The following is an 18,305-nucleotide window of genomic DNA, read 5'->3' on the forward strand; positions in this document are numbered from 1 at the left end:
GGATATGATGCGAGCTTGTGTGATGGATTTCGGAACCGCTTGGCAGGATCATTTGCCTTTGATTGAGTTCGCGTACAACAACAGCTATCATCGTAGTATTGGTATGGCACCATTTGAGGCGTTGTATGGGCGACGTTGTCGTACTCCATTATTTTGGGATGAAGTTGGGGAACGACATGTTGAGGGACCGGAGTTAGTCCAGCAGGCTATTGATAAGGTTGCAAGTAATCAAGAAACGGATTAAGATCGCTCAGGATCGACAGGCTAGTTATGCGAACACCAAGCGGCGACCTCTTTATTTTCAGCCAGGTGAGGAAGTGTTTCTCCGAGTTTCGCCTTTTCGCAGGATTTTGAGATTTGGTCTCAAGGGTAAGCTGTCTCCGAGATTTATTGGTCCATTTGAATATTGGAAAGCGTGGGAGATTTGGCTTACAGACTTGCTTTGCCGCCGTACCTATCAAGTATTCATGATGTGTTCCACGTATCTTTGTTGAGACGATACGTAGCAGATGAGTCTCACATCTTGCATCCCTCTGAAGTTCAACTAAATTCGGATTTGTCTTACGTGGAACGACCAGTGAGGATTCTCGATCGCAAAGACAAGGTGTTGCGGAATAAGATCATTCCTCTTGTCTTAGTTCAGTGGCAGCGCAGAGGCACTGAAGAAGCCACTTGGGAGCTAGAGAGTCGTATGCGTTCGGAGCATCCAGAGCTCTTTTGAGTTATGCTTTGTATATGTTTGTGTTTTCAGTTATAATCGAAATATCAGTTGTATTCAACAACCATTGAGATGTAATAACAATGTTGTTATTTCGTTTTGTTCATCCTATAAACCTGATTTCGAGGACGAAATCTTTTTAAGGGGGGGAGAATGTAGTAACCCGATTCCTAATTTGAGTTAATTATTGGATTAATTATATTTCGGTGGGATCGGAAAGACCGAACCAGGTTCGGATCGTCCGAAGAGGGTTCGGATCATCCGAAGTGGGTTCGGACCGTCCGAGACAGGTGGCTGGACACGTGGAAGGGTTCTGGACACGTGGAAGGGTTCGGATCGTCCGATCAGGGTTCGGATCGTCCGAGCCAGGTGTCTGGACACGTGGAAGGGTTCGGATCGTCCGATCAAGACTCGGATCGTCCGGGACAGGTGGCTGTACTCGTGGAAGACATGCAGGGTTCGGATCGTCCGAAGTGGGTTCGGATCGTCCGAAGTGTACCAGATCGGAGCTTCCGAAGTGGATCGGAGCGTCCGAACATTGGCTATAAATAGAGGCGCGAGGCTTCATTTGTGACTCGCCATTTCAGAGAGTTCCAGAGCATTTCAGTCGTTTCTGACAGGTTTCTAGTCTTTTTCCGAGGTTCGGGCACTAGCGGGGAGCTACTAGTGTTGTAGCGGAGCTGTGCTCTAGTTTGGAGCTAGCGGCACCAGTAGGCTGACTGCGGACGCAGGCGTGAGTCTAGGACTGATTGTTAGGATCTGCTGGTTTGAGGTACGAAAGTACTATCCGAGATATCCTGGTCGAGTATACATCCTTATATGTGTTGCATGATTATGTGGTGCATTGATATATGTCATATGATGCATGCTATTATGTCACGCTGTATTACTGCATGTTGCATTTCATGTTGAGCCGTATCTCCTTCGAGATAGCCTTTACTGTTGAGCTGTATCTCTTTCGAGATAAGCTATATCTTGTGGGGCCGCTCAGCCCTGTCTTGTCTTGTGGACGCATGGACACCGAGAGTACACAGTGGCCGACGGGTCCGGAGGGCTTCGGTGATCCGGGACATTTTAGGTCCACGTCTGTTCTTGTAGTGGATGCAGTGACCCAGAGGAGTACCGCGCGGCACTATCCACTTGGCGCCTCTAGACTGAGCATTTTGAGATCCTTTGTGACTCCTATTTCTTGACTACCCTGGTATCATATCATAGCATGTGCATTTCATATAGGTTTGTATACTCATGCTTTTGTACTGGGCGTTCTTATCGCTCACGTCCTCGGTTTTGTTTATCTTGGACACCCCATTCCCACGGGGCAGGCCTCAGGTTGGACAGCTCAGGAGGAGGAGGAGGAGGACGTTGAGTAGCTGGTTGGTTTAGTTCTTCGGTATCTTTTTGATTCGATATGGTTGTACCGTATATTTCAGTTTAGTTGAGTTGTTCTGGATTTTCGATTGGGTTGTATAACTATCGTTTGGTGACAGTTTTCCGCTGTTATCTCTGATTATTATTAATTAAGTTAATCGCATGCTTAGTTCTTGATTAGTAGGTGATTCTGGAACGGGTCACTACACACGATCTCCCTTCATCTTCTCAACCATGAACTTGTCCCACCTGTTGTCATGTACACATACAAACAAGACAACAGCCGGATAATTCCGGTGAGAATATAATCCCAGTATAAATCAACGAAACATGCAATCATATAAACAAATATAAAGCATGTAACAGGTAACAACAATATGTATCAAAATCTGAAACATAATCAATCACAGACTGTCGACAATGCTTGTAACTCTACAATTCAGACTAGACTCAATCCTAGTCTAGGGATCCCGATTTCTAGAAGTTGGCATTCCATATCGATCAACAGTAATAGAAGAATTTCTGATTCTATCCACATCGATATAGTATCGATCACCAGTAATAGAAGGAGCTCTGATTCTATCCACATCGGCATAGTATCGATCACCAGTAATAGAAGAAACTCCGATTCTATCCACATCGATATGACATCGATCATCAGTAATATAAGAAGTTATAATTCTATCCACATCGAAACGGTACCGATCACCAGTAATAGAAGAAGCTACAATTCTATCAACATCGATAGCCAATCCTCCAGTGACAGACTTTGGCACTATTGCCAATACACTATCTTGTGACATCGTGCAATATGCCCGTGGCGATCCCGCCACTATCAGGTACTTCTGTCACAAGATTACTCGTTTAATACCTGCTATCTATAAATTAAGAGAACAAGTACATCAATAAAATCAATGCAAATATCAATGCAATCAAGTAAAGTATGTGATTTAGGGAAATTCAAGTCTAAACCGACTCAAGTCGATCTCCCAATACCACATTGACTTATACCTTTTGTTTGTAGTCACGATCTGAAGCAATCTCAGTTCTGAACTCAAGACTGTCTTTGTAAATCTGAAAGGACATACCGGGAATACTAATATCAATATTCCATTCTCAATTCAATACTGAATCTGGTTAATCTGGATCTAATTCAAAATCAACGGTATAACGGTACAATCTCAATATCCCCGTCAATACAACATCACCAGATAACAGTTACAATCCATAACCAATATAATCTATAATCCAGTTCCAATTCAAATCTGTCCGGTATAAATCAATATACCCTAAAAATTCATAACAATTCCATAATCAGTCTGTTTCTCAATCTGACTTCGATTCTATGACGTCTAACATGTCAAGAACATCATATATGAATCCTATTCAATTCTGACAATAGCATAATTTCAAAACATGTCAAAACGTAGTAAAACTTACGTCCAGTTGTAGCCTGCGTTGATAGGAACACAGTATCGAAGTCGGATTCAAAATCAGACGGACGGATTTCTTGTAAATCAAATTCTAAATATCAAAACCGTACGTTGGCCTCGTTTCCCCTTTTCCTCTTGTTTCTGAAGAATTGCGTTGCTTGTATATATATATATATATACATATATTCCTACGGTGCACCATAAGCCAAATGTCAACTTTTCCGTTTGCATGCCTCGCGCATATGCGCGAGACCTACTGTTGCCACAAGTGATTTCCTCGGCAGCTCGCGCATATGCACGACTCCTCGCCGCGCATATGCGCGGGGGCCTCTGGAGATATCGCGCATGTGCGCACGCACAAGTCGCGCATGTGCGCCCAATGTTCTGTCTCGGCAATCTTGCCACTGGCCACTCGGCGCAGATGCGCGCCTTCACTCCGCGCATATGGACAGTGGCATTCACGCACATGCGCGAACGAACGCGCGCACATGCGCGAACTGGGCAGAAGACTCCGTGCAGTGGCATTCACGCACATGCGCGAACGAACGCGCGCACCTGCCCAATATGCGCGGAGTCTTCTGCCCAGTTCGCGTATTTGCGAGCGTTCGTTCGCGCATGTGCGTGAATGCCACTGTCCTTGCACTTACATATTGTCATGCTGGGTCAAATCGTGTCCCGATTAATCCATTCATAATCGTATCAAATTATAAATTAATAATTACAGATTATTAAGATTAAATTTTCGGGCATTACAGTTCATATGACACTGCATTTCGTTAGAGCCATGTTAATGTTGTGGCGCACGAAGAAAAAAATCACAAAGCCATAAATATATAATTCGTAAATTATATTTTCTTTATATCTATTGTTTGATTATTTTTAATGTTCAAACTAAATTTTACGGTTATTTATCACAACAAGATTTTTTTCCAACATATCGTCTCAGGCCCTTTGAACCACAAGTACGGCTATGATAGTAGGATCATATCCTATGTCCTTGAGCTGCCTATATTCTTGACAGCAGTGAACCACCCCCATACTGGAGACTCGACCAGTCCAAATTTAGCCCTCAACTTGGTTCTATATGCACAAGAAATTATACACGGTATCGCGAAGCAACAAGCGATCAAACTGTATAGCATCCCAATCGTCGATAGGAAAAACCATATATAAATTTTAATTAGTATGAAAAATGAATTTATTAATATTTGCATGTTGAATTGATGACAGGCGCTTGCATAGTCCAATATCTCTGCAATCTGCCCAAACGCCATGCAGGGACAGCAAACCGTGATGAGAGGTGTGAAATGTTTTATTCCATAATTTATCATTTAATAACTAAAAATATTTGGATGGATAAAAAATATATATATATATAGTAAAAATAAGTAAAATTTGGCAATTATTATATTTTTGGGTAAGAAAAGTATATATATTTTTTATCTCGTAACTTGCATTTGTTCTAAAAAAAAATTGATAATGATTATTTGGGATTCATTAGAATTCAATGTATATATAATTGGAATTTACGTGCTCGACCTTACTCAAACACAGATTTTTGTGTGCCGCTAGCTCGAATTTAAATATTTATTGGCCAAAATTTTTTATATATAAAATCGAATAGTTAAAATATATAATTTATGTTATTCGTACCTGGTAGTGCCCTTCTCGAAATTCTGAATATAAGACAGCAACAGCAACGATTCTTCAAGTCGAGGCAAGGATAAATCCTTTATCCGCAAGACGATATTGCCCGTATACAAGTGCTTTACGTTAACAGCAATCGTCCCTAAGATACAACGACTCCTATCTAGAGTAGTAGCACAACAAACTCTAGACTTCGACGAACAAAAATTGCAATCGCTTTCAAGTGAGTAAGAACAGAATTCTGCAGCAAGATGGGAAGGAATTTGATGCAAGCAAAAAAGTGTGAAATGAATGCATGTAAGGGATATATATAGAGCATCAATGATTGTCTTGAAAAAACACACTATTCCGTGCATAAGATGCAACATTTGACGAGAAGCCATCTGGTTTCGGTGAAAGGACGCCTTGTTCTTTTGCACACAGCAGCGCGCGCGCACCCGCGTGAGAACTTGCGCTGCCACGCGCCACATTCTGTCCGCGCACTTTGAAACCAGTAGGGCGCGCGCGGCTGCGCGACATCATGCGCGGCCGCGCGCTGCCTTCTGTTCGCGTGCAAGAATGCGCGCATCCGCGCAAGAACACGCGCAAGGGCGCACCAGCTTCTGTTTGAACACCAACAAAATTTATTCCTACAAATAGTTTTGGTCCAAAAAGATTAATATTGGTCAAAGACCACACCACACCACACCTCACCTCACCGCGCCGAGCCGGGTCGGGCGGGCGCGCGCGTGTGTGTTTAGTTCACCGAGACCTAGCCTAGTAGCGTCTCCCCCCTTCTAAAAGCTTTGGTACCCCTTGGGGCCCAAACCCTTAGTCCACACTAGAACTAATAAGGAGGAAAACCTTTTCCTAAGCTTCCAATGTGGGACAACCACATTTCCATTCACATTTCCATTTTATTCACATTTTCTCTAACAATCCCCCACATGAATGAAATTTATGCATGTATGCAGATCCACTTGAAAGTTCTTTTGAACTATTATTGCATCGGGAAAGGTAGCTTTTGGCTTTGAACCTTCCGTAGTAGAATACTATCGGATTTACTAGTTGCTTGGTGACGTGATGTCTTGAACCATTCAACCGTTTATGTAAATCAAGTCAACAGCACCTACACAACAATAGCTCTAACAAATTTTGTTCTCATGTTGTGTCCGTTTCGGCCCTGGACCATATCTTAGATTCATAAGTGTTCTTGAAGCGGCCATCACTTCGCACTTATATAGGTGATCTCCTATCAAGAGTATCCTGCCATACTCTACCTCTTAGGTATAGGAATCATTAAAAGAAGACTTAACCTCACCACATGTTGCAGGTACATTTTACTTGGATGTTTTAGGAATGAGCCTTTATTGTTTCCAAGTGTTCAACCAACATTTATAACTTAGTTTTCCCATTGAACCAAGGTTTTGGGATCTCCAATTCACAAGGTTGGGTTACCGCTATAAACATTTTTATTTTGTGGCTTTCAAGCCCATTCCCCTTGTTAGCTTGTACAATTGATCTCGATTTATACTTTTAGTAAACGGATCCGCTAGTTTTTCCTTTGATTTCACATATTCAACAGAAATAACCCCATTTGAGATCAATTGTCTTATGGTGTTATGTCTTCGACGAATATGTCGAGACTTACCATTGTACATACTACTTTGTGCTCTTCCTATTGCTGATTGACTATCACAATGAATAACAATAGAAGACACTGGTTTATTCCAACAAGGAATATCTTCTAGGAAGTTTCTTAGCCACTCGGCTTCTTCTCCTGCTTTGTCTAAAGCAATAAACTCGGATTCCATCGTGGATCGAGCTATACACGTTTGCCTAGAAGATTTCCATGACACCGCTCCTCCACCAATCGTGAACACATATCCACTTGTGGACTTGGAGTCTTTTGTGTCAGAAATCCAATTTGCATCACAGTATCCTTCCAATACTGCTGGATATTTCGTATATACCAATCCAAAGTTCATGGTGTATTTTAAATATCCAAGCACTCTCGTCAAGGCTTTCCAATGATCCTTATTTGGATTGCTTGTAAACCTACTTAACTTGTTTACGGAATATGCAAGATCTGGTCGGGTACAATTAGTCAAATACATTAGACTACCGATTATCCTTGCATATTCTAGTTGATCAATAGGTTCTCCTCGATTCTTTGCTAAATGAACACCCAAATCTAAAGGTGTCCTTGCCGAAGGATTGTCAAGTGCCTTGAACCTTTCAAGAACCTTTTCAACATAATGAGTTTGTGATAATATAATTCCTTCAGAATTCCTAGAGATTTTAATCCCTAATATTATATCACATAATCCCAAATCTTTCATATCAAAATGTTTTTTCAACATTTTCTTAGTATTCATGATCAACTCATGATCATTTCCCATGATTAACATGTCATCTACATAAAGGCAAACAATTACATATACATTTTCATTTCCTTTAATGTAGACGCACTTGTCACACTCATTGATTTTGAAACCATTTGATATCATTGTGGTATCAAATTTTTCATGCCACTGTTTAGGTGCTTGTTTGAGTCCGTATAAGGACTTGACAAGTTTACAAACCTTTTTCTCTTGTCCGGGTACAACAAACCCCTCGGGTTGTTCCATATAGATTTCTTCTTCCAATACTCCATTTAGAAACGCTGTTTTAACATCCATTTGATGAATCTCAAGGTCATGCAACGCTGCAATGGCTATGAGAACACGAATGGATGTGATTCTCGTAACTGGAGAGTATGTGTCAAAGAAATCATATCCCTCTTGTTGTCTAAACCCTTTGGCAACCAATCGAGCTTTATATTTATCTATAGATCCATCTTCTTTGTATTTCCTCTTAAGGATCCATTTGCATCCTAAAGGTTTACAACCCGGAGGAAGATCAACTAACTCCCATGTGTGGTTGTACATTATGGAATCTATTTCACTTTGATTGCTTCTTTCCAGAAAGGAGCTTCTGGATTTGATAGAGCCTCTTGAATAGTTCTTGGTTCATTATCTAACATGTATGTTAGAAAATCGGGACCAAAAGATTTTTCAACTCTTGCTCTCTTACTGCGCCTTATATCTTCATTGCCTTGAACAGGTGCAATCGAAGTTTCATAAGGTCTTTTGTTTAGACGGGATTCTTTCCTTTCTTTACAAGGAAACATATTTTCAAAGAATACGGCGTTCCTTGATTCAATTATCGTTCCCTCACTGATATCAGGAACTTCAGATTTGTGCACTAAGAAGCGATATGCACTACTATTAGTTGCATATCCAATGAAGACGCAGTCGATTGTTTTAGGCCCAATCTTAACTTGCTTTGGCTTTGGTATTTCTACTTTAGCCAAACACCCCCACACTTTGAGGTATTTGTAAGATGGTTTACGCTTTTTCCATTTCTCATATGGAGTCTCATTGTTTCCTTTGAGTGGTATTTTATTGAGAATGTAGTTCGCTGAGAGAATCGCTTCCCCCCACAAGTTTTGGGGTAAGCCTGAGTTTATCAACAACGCATTCATCATCTCCTTAAGAGTACGATTCTTGCGTTCTGCTACTCCGTTTGATTGAGGTGAGTATGGGGCAGTAGTTTGATGAATTATGCCCGATGTTGTGCAAAATTCTTCAAACGGAGCAACATACTCTCCACCTCGATCACTTCTTATCATTTTGATCTTTGAACTGATTTGATTCTCTACTTCATTCTTATAAGCTTTGAATGTTTCTATTGCTTCATCTTTGCTTTTTAATAAATAGACATAGCAAACCCTTGTGCAATCATCAATGAATGTTATGAAATACTTCTTGCCACCTCGAGTTTGAACATATTTCAAATCACATATATCGGTATGGATTAACTCAAGCGGCGTAGTACTTCTCGTTACCGAATGGAAAGGGACCTTAGCCATTTTTTCTTCAACACAGATCTCACACTTGTGTTGTGGATCCTTTTTAAATGTAGGTATTACATTTTGGTTTGCAAGTCGTTGCAACGTGTTAAAGTTAACATGTCCCAATCTTTCATGCCATAAATATGAACTTTCAATCAAGTACGCAGAATTTATAGCTTTATTCTTCGCCTCTTGGCGGATAACATTCATTACATTCATCTTAAAGAGACCATTATCTTGGTACCCTTTGCCTATAAAAACACCACTCTTGGTTAATACAAATTTGTCCGATTCGAACACAAGCCTAAAACCGGCCTTACTCAACAAAGAACCAGAAACCAAGTTCTTCCGAATGTCCGGCACATGCAGTACATTCTTGAGTGTTACTTCTTTGCCTGAAGTCATCTTCAGCACTACTTCTCCAACTCCTACGACATCAGACGTTGTAGAGTTTCCCATAAATAGTTTCCTTTCACTGTTGGGAGAGTAGGATGAGAACATCTCCTTCTCGGCACAAATGCGGCTAGTAGATCCGGTGTCTATCCACCACTCTCTTGGATTGTCCACCAAGTTGGCTTCAAATACAACAGCAGATAAATCAAGTTGCGTCATATCAATTGGTACATACCGTTCTTCGACGACATTTGCTTGCCTTTGTTTCTGCTTTGCATTGTCTTTCTTTGGAAGACGACAATCTTTTGCCATGTGATTCGGCTTGCCACAATTGAAGCAATTCCCTTTGAACTTCTTTGCTTTTCCTTGTTTCTTGTCATCGTTCGGTCGCTTTCTCTTGTGACTAGTACTTGATTCCGCTAGATTTGCTTTAGCTTCAGATTCCATCGCCCTTTTATATGACTTGGCTTCACAGTTTCGGTTGTCTTCCTCGATTCTAAGTCTCACGATTAGATCTTCGAGTTTCACCTCCTTACGCTTATGTTTAAGATAGTTTTTGAAGTCCTTCCACATTGGCGGCAACTTCTCGATTAGTGCTGCTACTTGGAAGGGCTCGTTCAATAACATTCCCTCAGAAAGCAAGTCATGAAGGATAATCTGAAATTCCTGCACTTGGCTAATCACGGTTTTGGAGTCGGTCATTTTGAAGTCTAAGAATTTTCCAACAACAAACTTCTTGATGCCCGCATCCTCCGTCTTGTACTTCTTCTCCAAGGAATCCCACAATTCCTTTGCAGTTTTGACTGAACAATAGACACTGTAAAGTGTGTCATCAAGTCCATTTAAGATGTAATTTCTGCATAGAAAATCGCTGTGATTCCATGCATCCACAGCATTTCTCCTTTGGGAATCGGTATCATCTTCAACAATTGTAGGCGGATCCTCCGTCAAAAATCGAGACAGGCTTAGGGTAGTGAGATAGAACAGCATTTTCTGTTGCCAACGTTTGAAGTCGGCACCGGTGAACTTCGATGGCTTTTCACCATGAGCAGGAGCAGTAGCAATGGGAGAGAAAGATGTGCTCGACATTTTCAGAATTCAGAGATAGTAGAACACGTATATCGTCTTGCGATTGTTATTCGTACCTGGTAGTGCCCTTCTCGAAATTCTGAATATAAGACAGCAACAGCAACGATTCTTCAAGTCGAGGCAAGGATAAATCCTTTATCCGCAAGACGATATTGCCCGTATACAAGTGCTTTACGTTAACAGCAATCGTCCCTAAGATACAACGACTCCTATCTAGAGTAGTAGCACAACAAACTCTAGACTTCGACGAACAAAAATTGCAATCGCTTTCAAGTGAGTAAGAACAGAATTCTGCAGCAAGATGGGAAGGAATTTGATGCATAAGGGATATATATAGAGCATCAATGATTGTCTTGAAAAAACACACTATTCCGTGCATAAGATGCAACATTTGACGAGAAGCCATCTGGTTTCGGTGAAAGGACGCCTTGTTCTTTTGCACACAGCAGCGCGCGCGCACCCGAGCGAGAACTTGCGCTGCCGCGCGCCACATTCTGTCCGCACCAGCTTCTGTTTGAACACCAACAAAATTTATTCCTACAAATAATTTTGGTCCAAAAAGATTAATATTGGTCAAAGACCACACCACACCACACCGCGCCGAGCCGGGCGGGCGGGCGCGCGCGTGTGTGTTTAGTTCACCGAGACCTAGCCTAGTAGCGTCTCCCCCCTTCTAAAAGCTTTGGTACCCCTTGGGGCCCAAACCCTTAGTCCACACTAGAACTAATAAGGAGGAAAACCTTTTCCTAAGCTTCCAATGTGGGACAACCACATTTCCATTCACATTTCCATTTTATTCACATTTTCTCTAACAATTTATGATTAGATTAAGGACAAAATAAAAAAATTGGACAATTTTTTTAGAAAGAAATTGGAGTTCCGATCATTTATATTTGCTTCTGTCTAATTTTGGCCGTACACTTTGTAAGATTTCAATTTTAGCTTGTTACTTTTAAAATTTTAATCATTTTTCTGACGCGACACGTAATATATTTGACAAAAAATACAAGAAACCGATATACAGAACAAAAATTACAAATTTCAATACTTCCTAATTTTAAAATCAAGTGCTAAATAAGATATTAGCAATATAGCATTTGGTTGTGCAAATGAGTGAGTTTTGAAGTGCATAATATGAAAAAGGGGATTTTATATCACGTAATGTAAAAAGGGAAGCAATCCCCGAAGTACCATTTTGCAAAAGATAATATAAGAATGAAGTGTTGAATTAAATAAGTTAAATGTTGGGAGAAAGTATATTTTTGGTCATATTCTTTTTTTTGCGATTTTTGTCTCTGTTTTGTCAAATGTTATTCTTTATCTGTTATTCTTATTATTTTTTTCGAAAATTTTAGTAATTTTTCTAACGTGATACTGACAAGACTAATACTACCTGAAATCAGAAGATACAATACTTGATAACATAATCGATTAAAATCGCAAAAGTATTAGTGATCACAAGATGAAAATAATAAACAGATCAGGAAAAAAAAATTAAAAAAATTGCACATAAAAATACGAAAATTAATGAAATATATCCCCACATAATATGAAATTTGATGGTAAAGGTGACGCATGCTCACATCATCATCATCATCTGCCCCGTCGGAGGTGTCATTCCGAACTGCTGGTTCTGTTTTTGCCTCATCTTCGCCTCGTTCCCCAGCCAACCTGTCCACAATGGAAATTTTGATTCAAGAATATTTATAATTTTAATCATATTTTCGTAGAATATTGACATGACATTCATTGCCGGAACCACATGATAAGACACCCGAGCTTTAGCCCGAGTGGCCCAATTTTTTTAAAAAAATTTATATCTAAATTTTGTATAATTTTGTGTCAATATGATATTAGTTCGGATAGATCAATTTAAAATATTAAAAGATTCTAAAGTTTAAAATTCTAGCTCAGGTAGAGCTATATTCCTGGCTCCACTATTGATGGCATTACCCATGCATGTCCGCACCACGTTAGTCTCATACAGAGAAAACGACTGGAATTGTCCAAAAAATAAAAATAATGATAACAGACAAAAGCTGAAATTCGACAAAATAGATTAACAAATTCGGAAATTATAATTATTTATTAGGGAATAGAGGCATTTACTTACCAATAGTAGGGTCATATCCCATATGCTTGAGCTCTCTATACTCTTGACACAGAGCACACCATTCGCAAAAGCAGTGAACCACCCAGTCCTGTGCTGGTGACTCCAGCAGCCCGAATTTAGCCCTCAACTTGGTTCTATATGTGCATGACATTATACACGGCATCGCGATACAAAAGGCGATGCAACTGTACAATATCCCACTCGTCGCGCAAGCTATATATCATAGACATTAAATCGAACAATATGAACACAGTGTATATATATTTAAACGATTAAAAAGTCGGATATATGTTCAAATGATCACTCACTGGTGTTGCCGGAGTCCAATATCTCCGCAATCTGCCCAAACGTTATGCAAGGAAAGCAGGCCGTGATGAGAGCTGCATAGATGTTTTTTTCATATAGTTAATCATTTAATAATTAATTAATTACTACCATATGGTCATTATTAAATTTTGTGAGATGTATACATGAAATATTTTCCACGGATTCAATTAATCTTGATTTTTTATATGTATAATTTATGGTGAAATTAAAGTTTTCTATTATAATCATAGGAATATATAATATGATTTTGGGAGTGATTAAAGGGAACTAAATATTTCTTACAACTTAAATTACAAAATCTTTTAAGGAAAATTATTTATGAGCTACCAAATACATGTGCACATCATCTGCCAAAAATCCCAAATATAAGATGATCCAAGTGAAAAAAAAAAGATGTCATACATGGAACACAAAAACTCATGTGAAACGGTCTCGCATGTCAATTTTGTGCTACATATATTCTATTTGAGTCACCAATGAAAAAATATGATTTTTTATTTTAAATATAGACATGGTAGACCTGTCTCACGAATAAAGATATGTTATATCATCTCACAAGAGAGCTACCCTGGATAAAAATCTGATTAGATCTCTTTCTCATGCGGCTTTAAATCTAAGTATCTTAATTATTATGGTAAAACAAAATAATCTTGTTTCTCATATTTCATTTTTAATCATGTATTTTTCGTTTTTTGGCACTCATGGTCTTTTATATCGAGAGTAGTTATGTGACATTACATGCACCAACATCACATTTGTGCCACGTAAAACCTGCATGTTATAAATAAGACTAAAATTTTCAAAAAATACAAAGATAGCGGACTAACACTTAAATTAGACAATACAAATACAAGTGACTAAAATCACAAAGAATCATATAAAAGCAAATATGGAATTTTCCCCGTATATTGATACGAATGTGTGTGTGTTGTCGAAATCTAAAATATTTATCATAATGCAAATTTGAAGGGAAAAAAATGAGTACGTACCATTTTCAGGATCATTCATGCAATCAAAAAGACTACTGCTCCAAACCTTATCTTGCGCTGCGACATGGCCAATACCATCGAATGGCCTGACCGGCGGAGTCATCGCCGGATGACCCGTCTGCGGTACCCCATTTTGAGTGCCAGACGGCGGCATATGAGGGGCAAAATCCACGTTTGCCTGAGGGGGAACATGCTGATTAGAAAGATCGTATTCATTATTCTGCGGAGGAAATTGTGCTGCCGTTTGTTCTTTATCATGATCTTGAGAGGAAACATAATACAAATCTTCTTCTTCTTCTTCTTTGTGGGGGTGGTTCGTTTGCCGTTTGTTGTTACTCGGCACTTGGGATCTCGGCTTAGTCGCCGCCGGCTGCTCGCTTTCCGGGAACGAGTCGTCCATCGTCTCTTGAACTTGCTGTTCGTTGTTTCCGACTCGGCCCATCGCGGATTCCTTGCCTTCCCTTCTCTTCTTGGTGGGTTGTTATGTGCTGCATGTATGTCTCGGCTAGGTCGAGGTGTGATATTTAATGTATCGATAATGTGAAGAAGTGGGAGATTATTTTAGGCAACTTGGCAATAATTGATTTCCCTCTGCAGTTTTAGGAGACTTTGGGCTGGCAAACACAGCTTGGGAACTGAATTTTTTAAAAAATAATAATTGGATTCATTTATAAATTAGAGAAATGATGATCACTGATCAATATATTAGTAAAATTACATTTTTAGTTATACATATTTATCATTTGCGATTTTAGTTTTTTTATGTTTTTATATTTCAGTTTTAGTATTGTATTTTTTTTTTGGTGATTTTGATTATTTTTCATCTAGAGTATTGACATAATCCTTGCTTATATCAGAGACATGTCGGTATTGTATTGCTATCGATCATCGTCACGTCGAAAAAAAAACTACTAAAATTTTGAATGAAAAAAACCCACGAAGATAGCAATTTAAAACTGAAATTTGACAACATGGAAGTTCAAAATTACAAAAAGGTCAACTGATTGATTTCTTTTTAAAAAGAGAAAAAAAAATGACTTGAGATTATGCACAAATTCGTAAGTCACCAGAAGTGGGAAAATTATATATATATTTATGTATGTACTTCAATATCAATCATTCGCAGTCAAGTAATTAAGCAAAAATATTGGATCAACCACTTCCTTTGAATAGAAAACGTTAATATATATTTATATAAACGTAATCGACATAGAAAAATTTTATGTGCAAAACTTGTAAAAATATTCATGGCCCAATACAAAGACCCCAAATCAAGATTTAAACATATCAGCATTTCGACGAAAAACTTGTGCGTCAAATTAAGCTCTTGAGAGCTATAACTTTCTTTATTTCGAACTCGATGAGGTCATTTTTTTTTTCAAATGTCGAATTCGAGTAATTTCTATTTCATAGAACTCTTGATACAATATCATAAATTGTAATCGAGAAAGGGCCAAATTTTTATTTTTTTTTACCTTTGGTAGTAGTTGACTTGGGAAAGTAGGGCAATGGTTGACTCCGCATATCCACCGTGTGCTCTTCACGTTCTCATGCTATAGATAATCCCCTTTCGGTAGGCATGATCAAGGCTGGATTTCTAAATGATGGTAGACATTATCTCTATCCTATATTAATCATTCAAATCAAACAGATTTGATCACTTCAATAATTCTAATGTACCTTATTCATATGTTATCATATCCCTTGCACCAAACCGAGGGAAACTCGTGTGTGTTTATTTCTTTGTGATTCTTGTTTTTTATGATGACAAATTTTGGTTTAGGTATCCAATCTTTCAATTTTCAGAAATTGTAGTCAGTTTTTCGTATGCATGTTGATGATGTATTGTATACATCAGTGTCACATTAACAATACATCAATACCACATCAATGTTATATGCAAATAAACTAAAATTGCAACAACAAAAAAAACTAAAATTTGATAACATAAAAGATTTGGAGTATGTCAAAAATTTGCATAATACGTATTTTACCGGAAATCAAGAGATATCGAATCGATTTAAGGCACCGTTTTGTTCGAAAAATGTATGATAAATCAATTATCCTCGGAACAAGAATGTGCAATCAATTCATTTTTAGCACAAATGGTAATAGATCTCAAGCAAACTGCACATACTACGAACCGAGCCAAGTATTTTCTTTTATTTTATTTTAGTTTGTATCTTAACAGTGATCTCAAAAGTCAATTTTCCATTTCTTATCTACATATATGTAAGTGTCACGGTAACATAATGGTTACGATAACCTAACAACCACCATCGGCAGGCTCAATCGTGCTCAAAAGGCCATTCCCTCGGAGTTGCGTGCAGTGCTCTTCTGCGTCTGCTTGGCCACAAACTATGACCATAGCAAGGCCATTGTGATGCGCTTCTTGCATTATGTTCACGGCATTATCGAGGGTCATCCCAGGGTATAACCTTCATTAATACTTGCACAACATACTCCCTTTTATTGTAATTGTCATTGTGCAGCATCACGCGAAAAGGCGGTGACATTTTCCTTGATTTCCTAGCGAACAAAACGAAAAACTTGTATAATTTTTCAGTGGGAATAATAGTTGAATCTCGATTTCACTACTTTAGACGATAATGTTACTGATAACCCACCAACTCCACGTACATGAGATCAAGCCAGAAAAGTTGACTAAGTAATAGCTAGGATTCGTAAGTTGAAATATCAAGGGACAAAAATATACATAAATTAATAGGTGAATTGGATATATGCAGGGATCTTTGCAGAGAAAGGACAACATCTCAGTTATTACCCAAGTATTTCATTTGTGGGACAGATTTAGAGCAGTTTCGGTTGCGTGGAAAGTAGAAAATATAAAAGTGTGTGTTGTAGACAATTTCATCATTAAGTACTGATATTAAATGCAAAAGATACGAGTATAATTTCATGCTAAAATACCTAAATCTATGACACGAGGAAAATTAAAATTCTAACATGATAAAAAAATCATATTAAATCAAACTAAGCTGGAATAATATACATCTCTTAGTAATGGGAAAATGTTCCAACACTACTCAGGTTGATCGATAAAACATCACAAGCTTCAAGCAAAATCTAGTTAAGATTAGCCCTCAAAAGTGCAGTAAAAATAAAACCAGGGAATAAGGGACAGCTACACCATTCAAATCAGAGTACCCTTACCTCAAATCAAACTCAGATTCACGACCAGGAGTCGTTTTTTCTAATGATGGGTTTGTCTAAAACTCCACCGCCTTTCCCCAGACCAGCAATTGGCGTAGCCATGGATGTGCATCGTCTGGTGCATTTTTTATGGAGTGGATATCTATCCCCTACACGAATAAACTTATCACATCACCACTCTCATTTTGGAGAACCAAGCAAAATGTATATAGACGTAGAAAACTGTAGAATAGAAACTGGACCAAACAGATGCACTCACAAAGAAAAAGCGGCTATTATTTTAATGGGTGCGCTAATATCATCAGCCTTATGCTAATCATTAGAACTTCACATAATCTCATGTACTCATTACTAAAGAATTGTCCAATCCTGGCCAGATATTTGATCCAAACTCAAGCATAATAATTATGAGCCTGTGATGAGCGTTAGCTCACAAATAGGCAGACCAATCCAGATAGAATAGAGGTATAACATGATGAATCCCTAGTTATAGTGAAAATGGAAAAAGGCACTTGATTTTGCCCAAATATGTAGGAAAGAACCATTTACTCAACACAAGGACATCATAAGATCCTTCCTCTAGTCCTCTACAACCTCTCAAAAAATAACTAAAATCAACTATACCACAGTTCTCTTTGTCCGTTTTCAGATACATGCTCACACAAATGTCGTCTGCAAACTACAGGCTTTTCCTTCTTCTCTTCGTTTCTTCAAGAATTATAAAATATATAATAAACAAAAACGAGAAAAATTTCACATTGGTTCTCTACTAGGATACAAATTCCAATTTCATGAAAAGCTTCAAGCTCCTTACACGGAAAGCAAAACAATACAGGCGGAATACAACTACAGACGGAATGAAACTAAATTGGGTGGAAAAAAACAACAAATCAGAAACTTAAAAATCAACATCGGCAAATTCGATATTATTCAAAAAAAAAAAAAGATGATTAAAGGAAAATAATTATAAAATGAGTCAAATAAATCAACGAAAACAGCAGACAAATCACCAGGTGCTTGATGGAATGCTTGATTTGGGGACAGAACCACTCTTCCGCAGCTAATCGTCGTCTCCATTAGCTTTCTCCCCCACCACACGCTACACCGGCAGAGTGTGTGTACTGTGTTCGATGCTCGTTGGCACAAATCGCTCTCCCCTAAAAAATACAAATGTATATTT

The 18,305-nt window shown here is 38.6% G+C and overlaps 1 protein-coding gene and 1 pseudogene across 1 annotated transcript; both read right to left on the reverse strand.

Moving 5' to 3' along the window:
* Nucleotides 1-12,040: 12,040 nt before the first annotated feature.
* On the reverse strand, nucleotides 12,041-14,449 carry LOC140820093 (protein PLANT CADMIUM RESISTANCE 6-like). Its single transcript, XM_073180411.1, has 4 exons — nucleotides 13,952-14,449; nucleotides 12,944-13,015; nucleotides 12,636-12,848; nucleotides 12,041-12,193 (listed from the first exon to the last, which is right to left on the reverse strand). The coding sequence occupies exons 1-4, from the start codon at nucleotides 14,391-14,393 to the stop codon at nucleotides 12,102-12,104; spliced, it is 819 nt and encodes a 272-aa protein (XP_073036512.1). The 5' UTR covers nucleotides 14,394-14,449; the 3' UTR covers nucleotides 12,041-12,101.
* A 1,643-nt stretch (nucleotides 14,450-16,092) lies between these two features.
* On the reverse strand, nucleotides 16,093-18,300 carry LOC140820083 (ATP-dependent Clp protease adapter protein CLPS1, chloroplastic-like; annotated as a pseudogene).
* Nucleotides 18,301-18,305: the final 5 nt, after the last annotated feature.

Source organism: Primulina eburnea, chromosome 18, assembly GCF_022965805.1.
Source record: "Primulina eburnea isolate SZY01 chromosome 18, ASM2296580v1, whole genome shotgun sequence".
Lineage (NCBI taxonomy): Eukaryota > Viridiplantae > Streptophyta > Magnoliopsida > Lamiales > Gesneriaceae > Primulina > Primulina eburnea.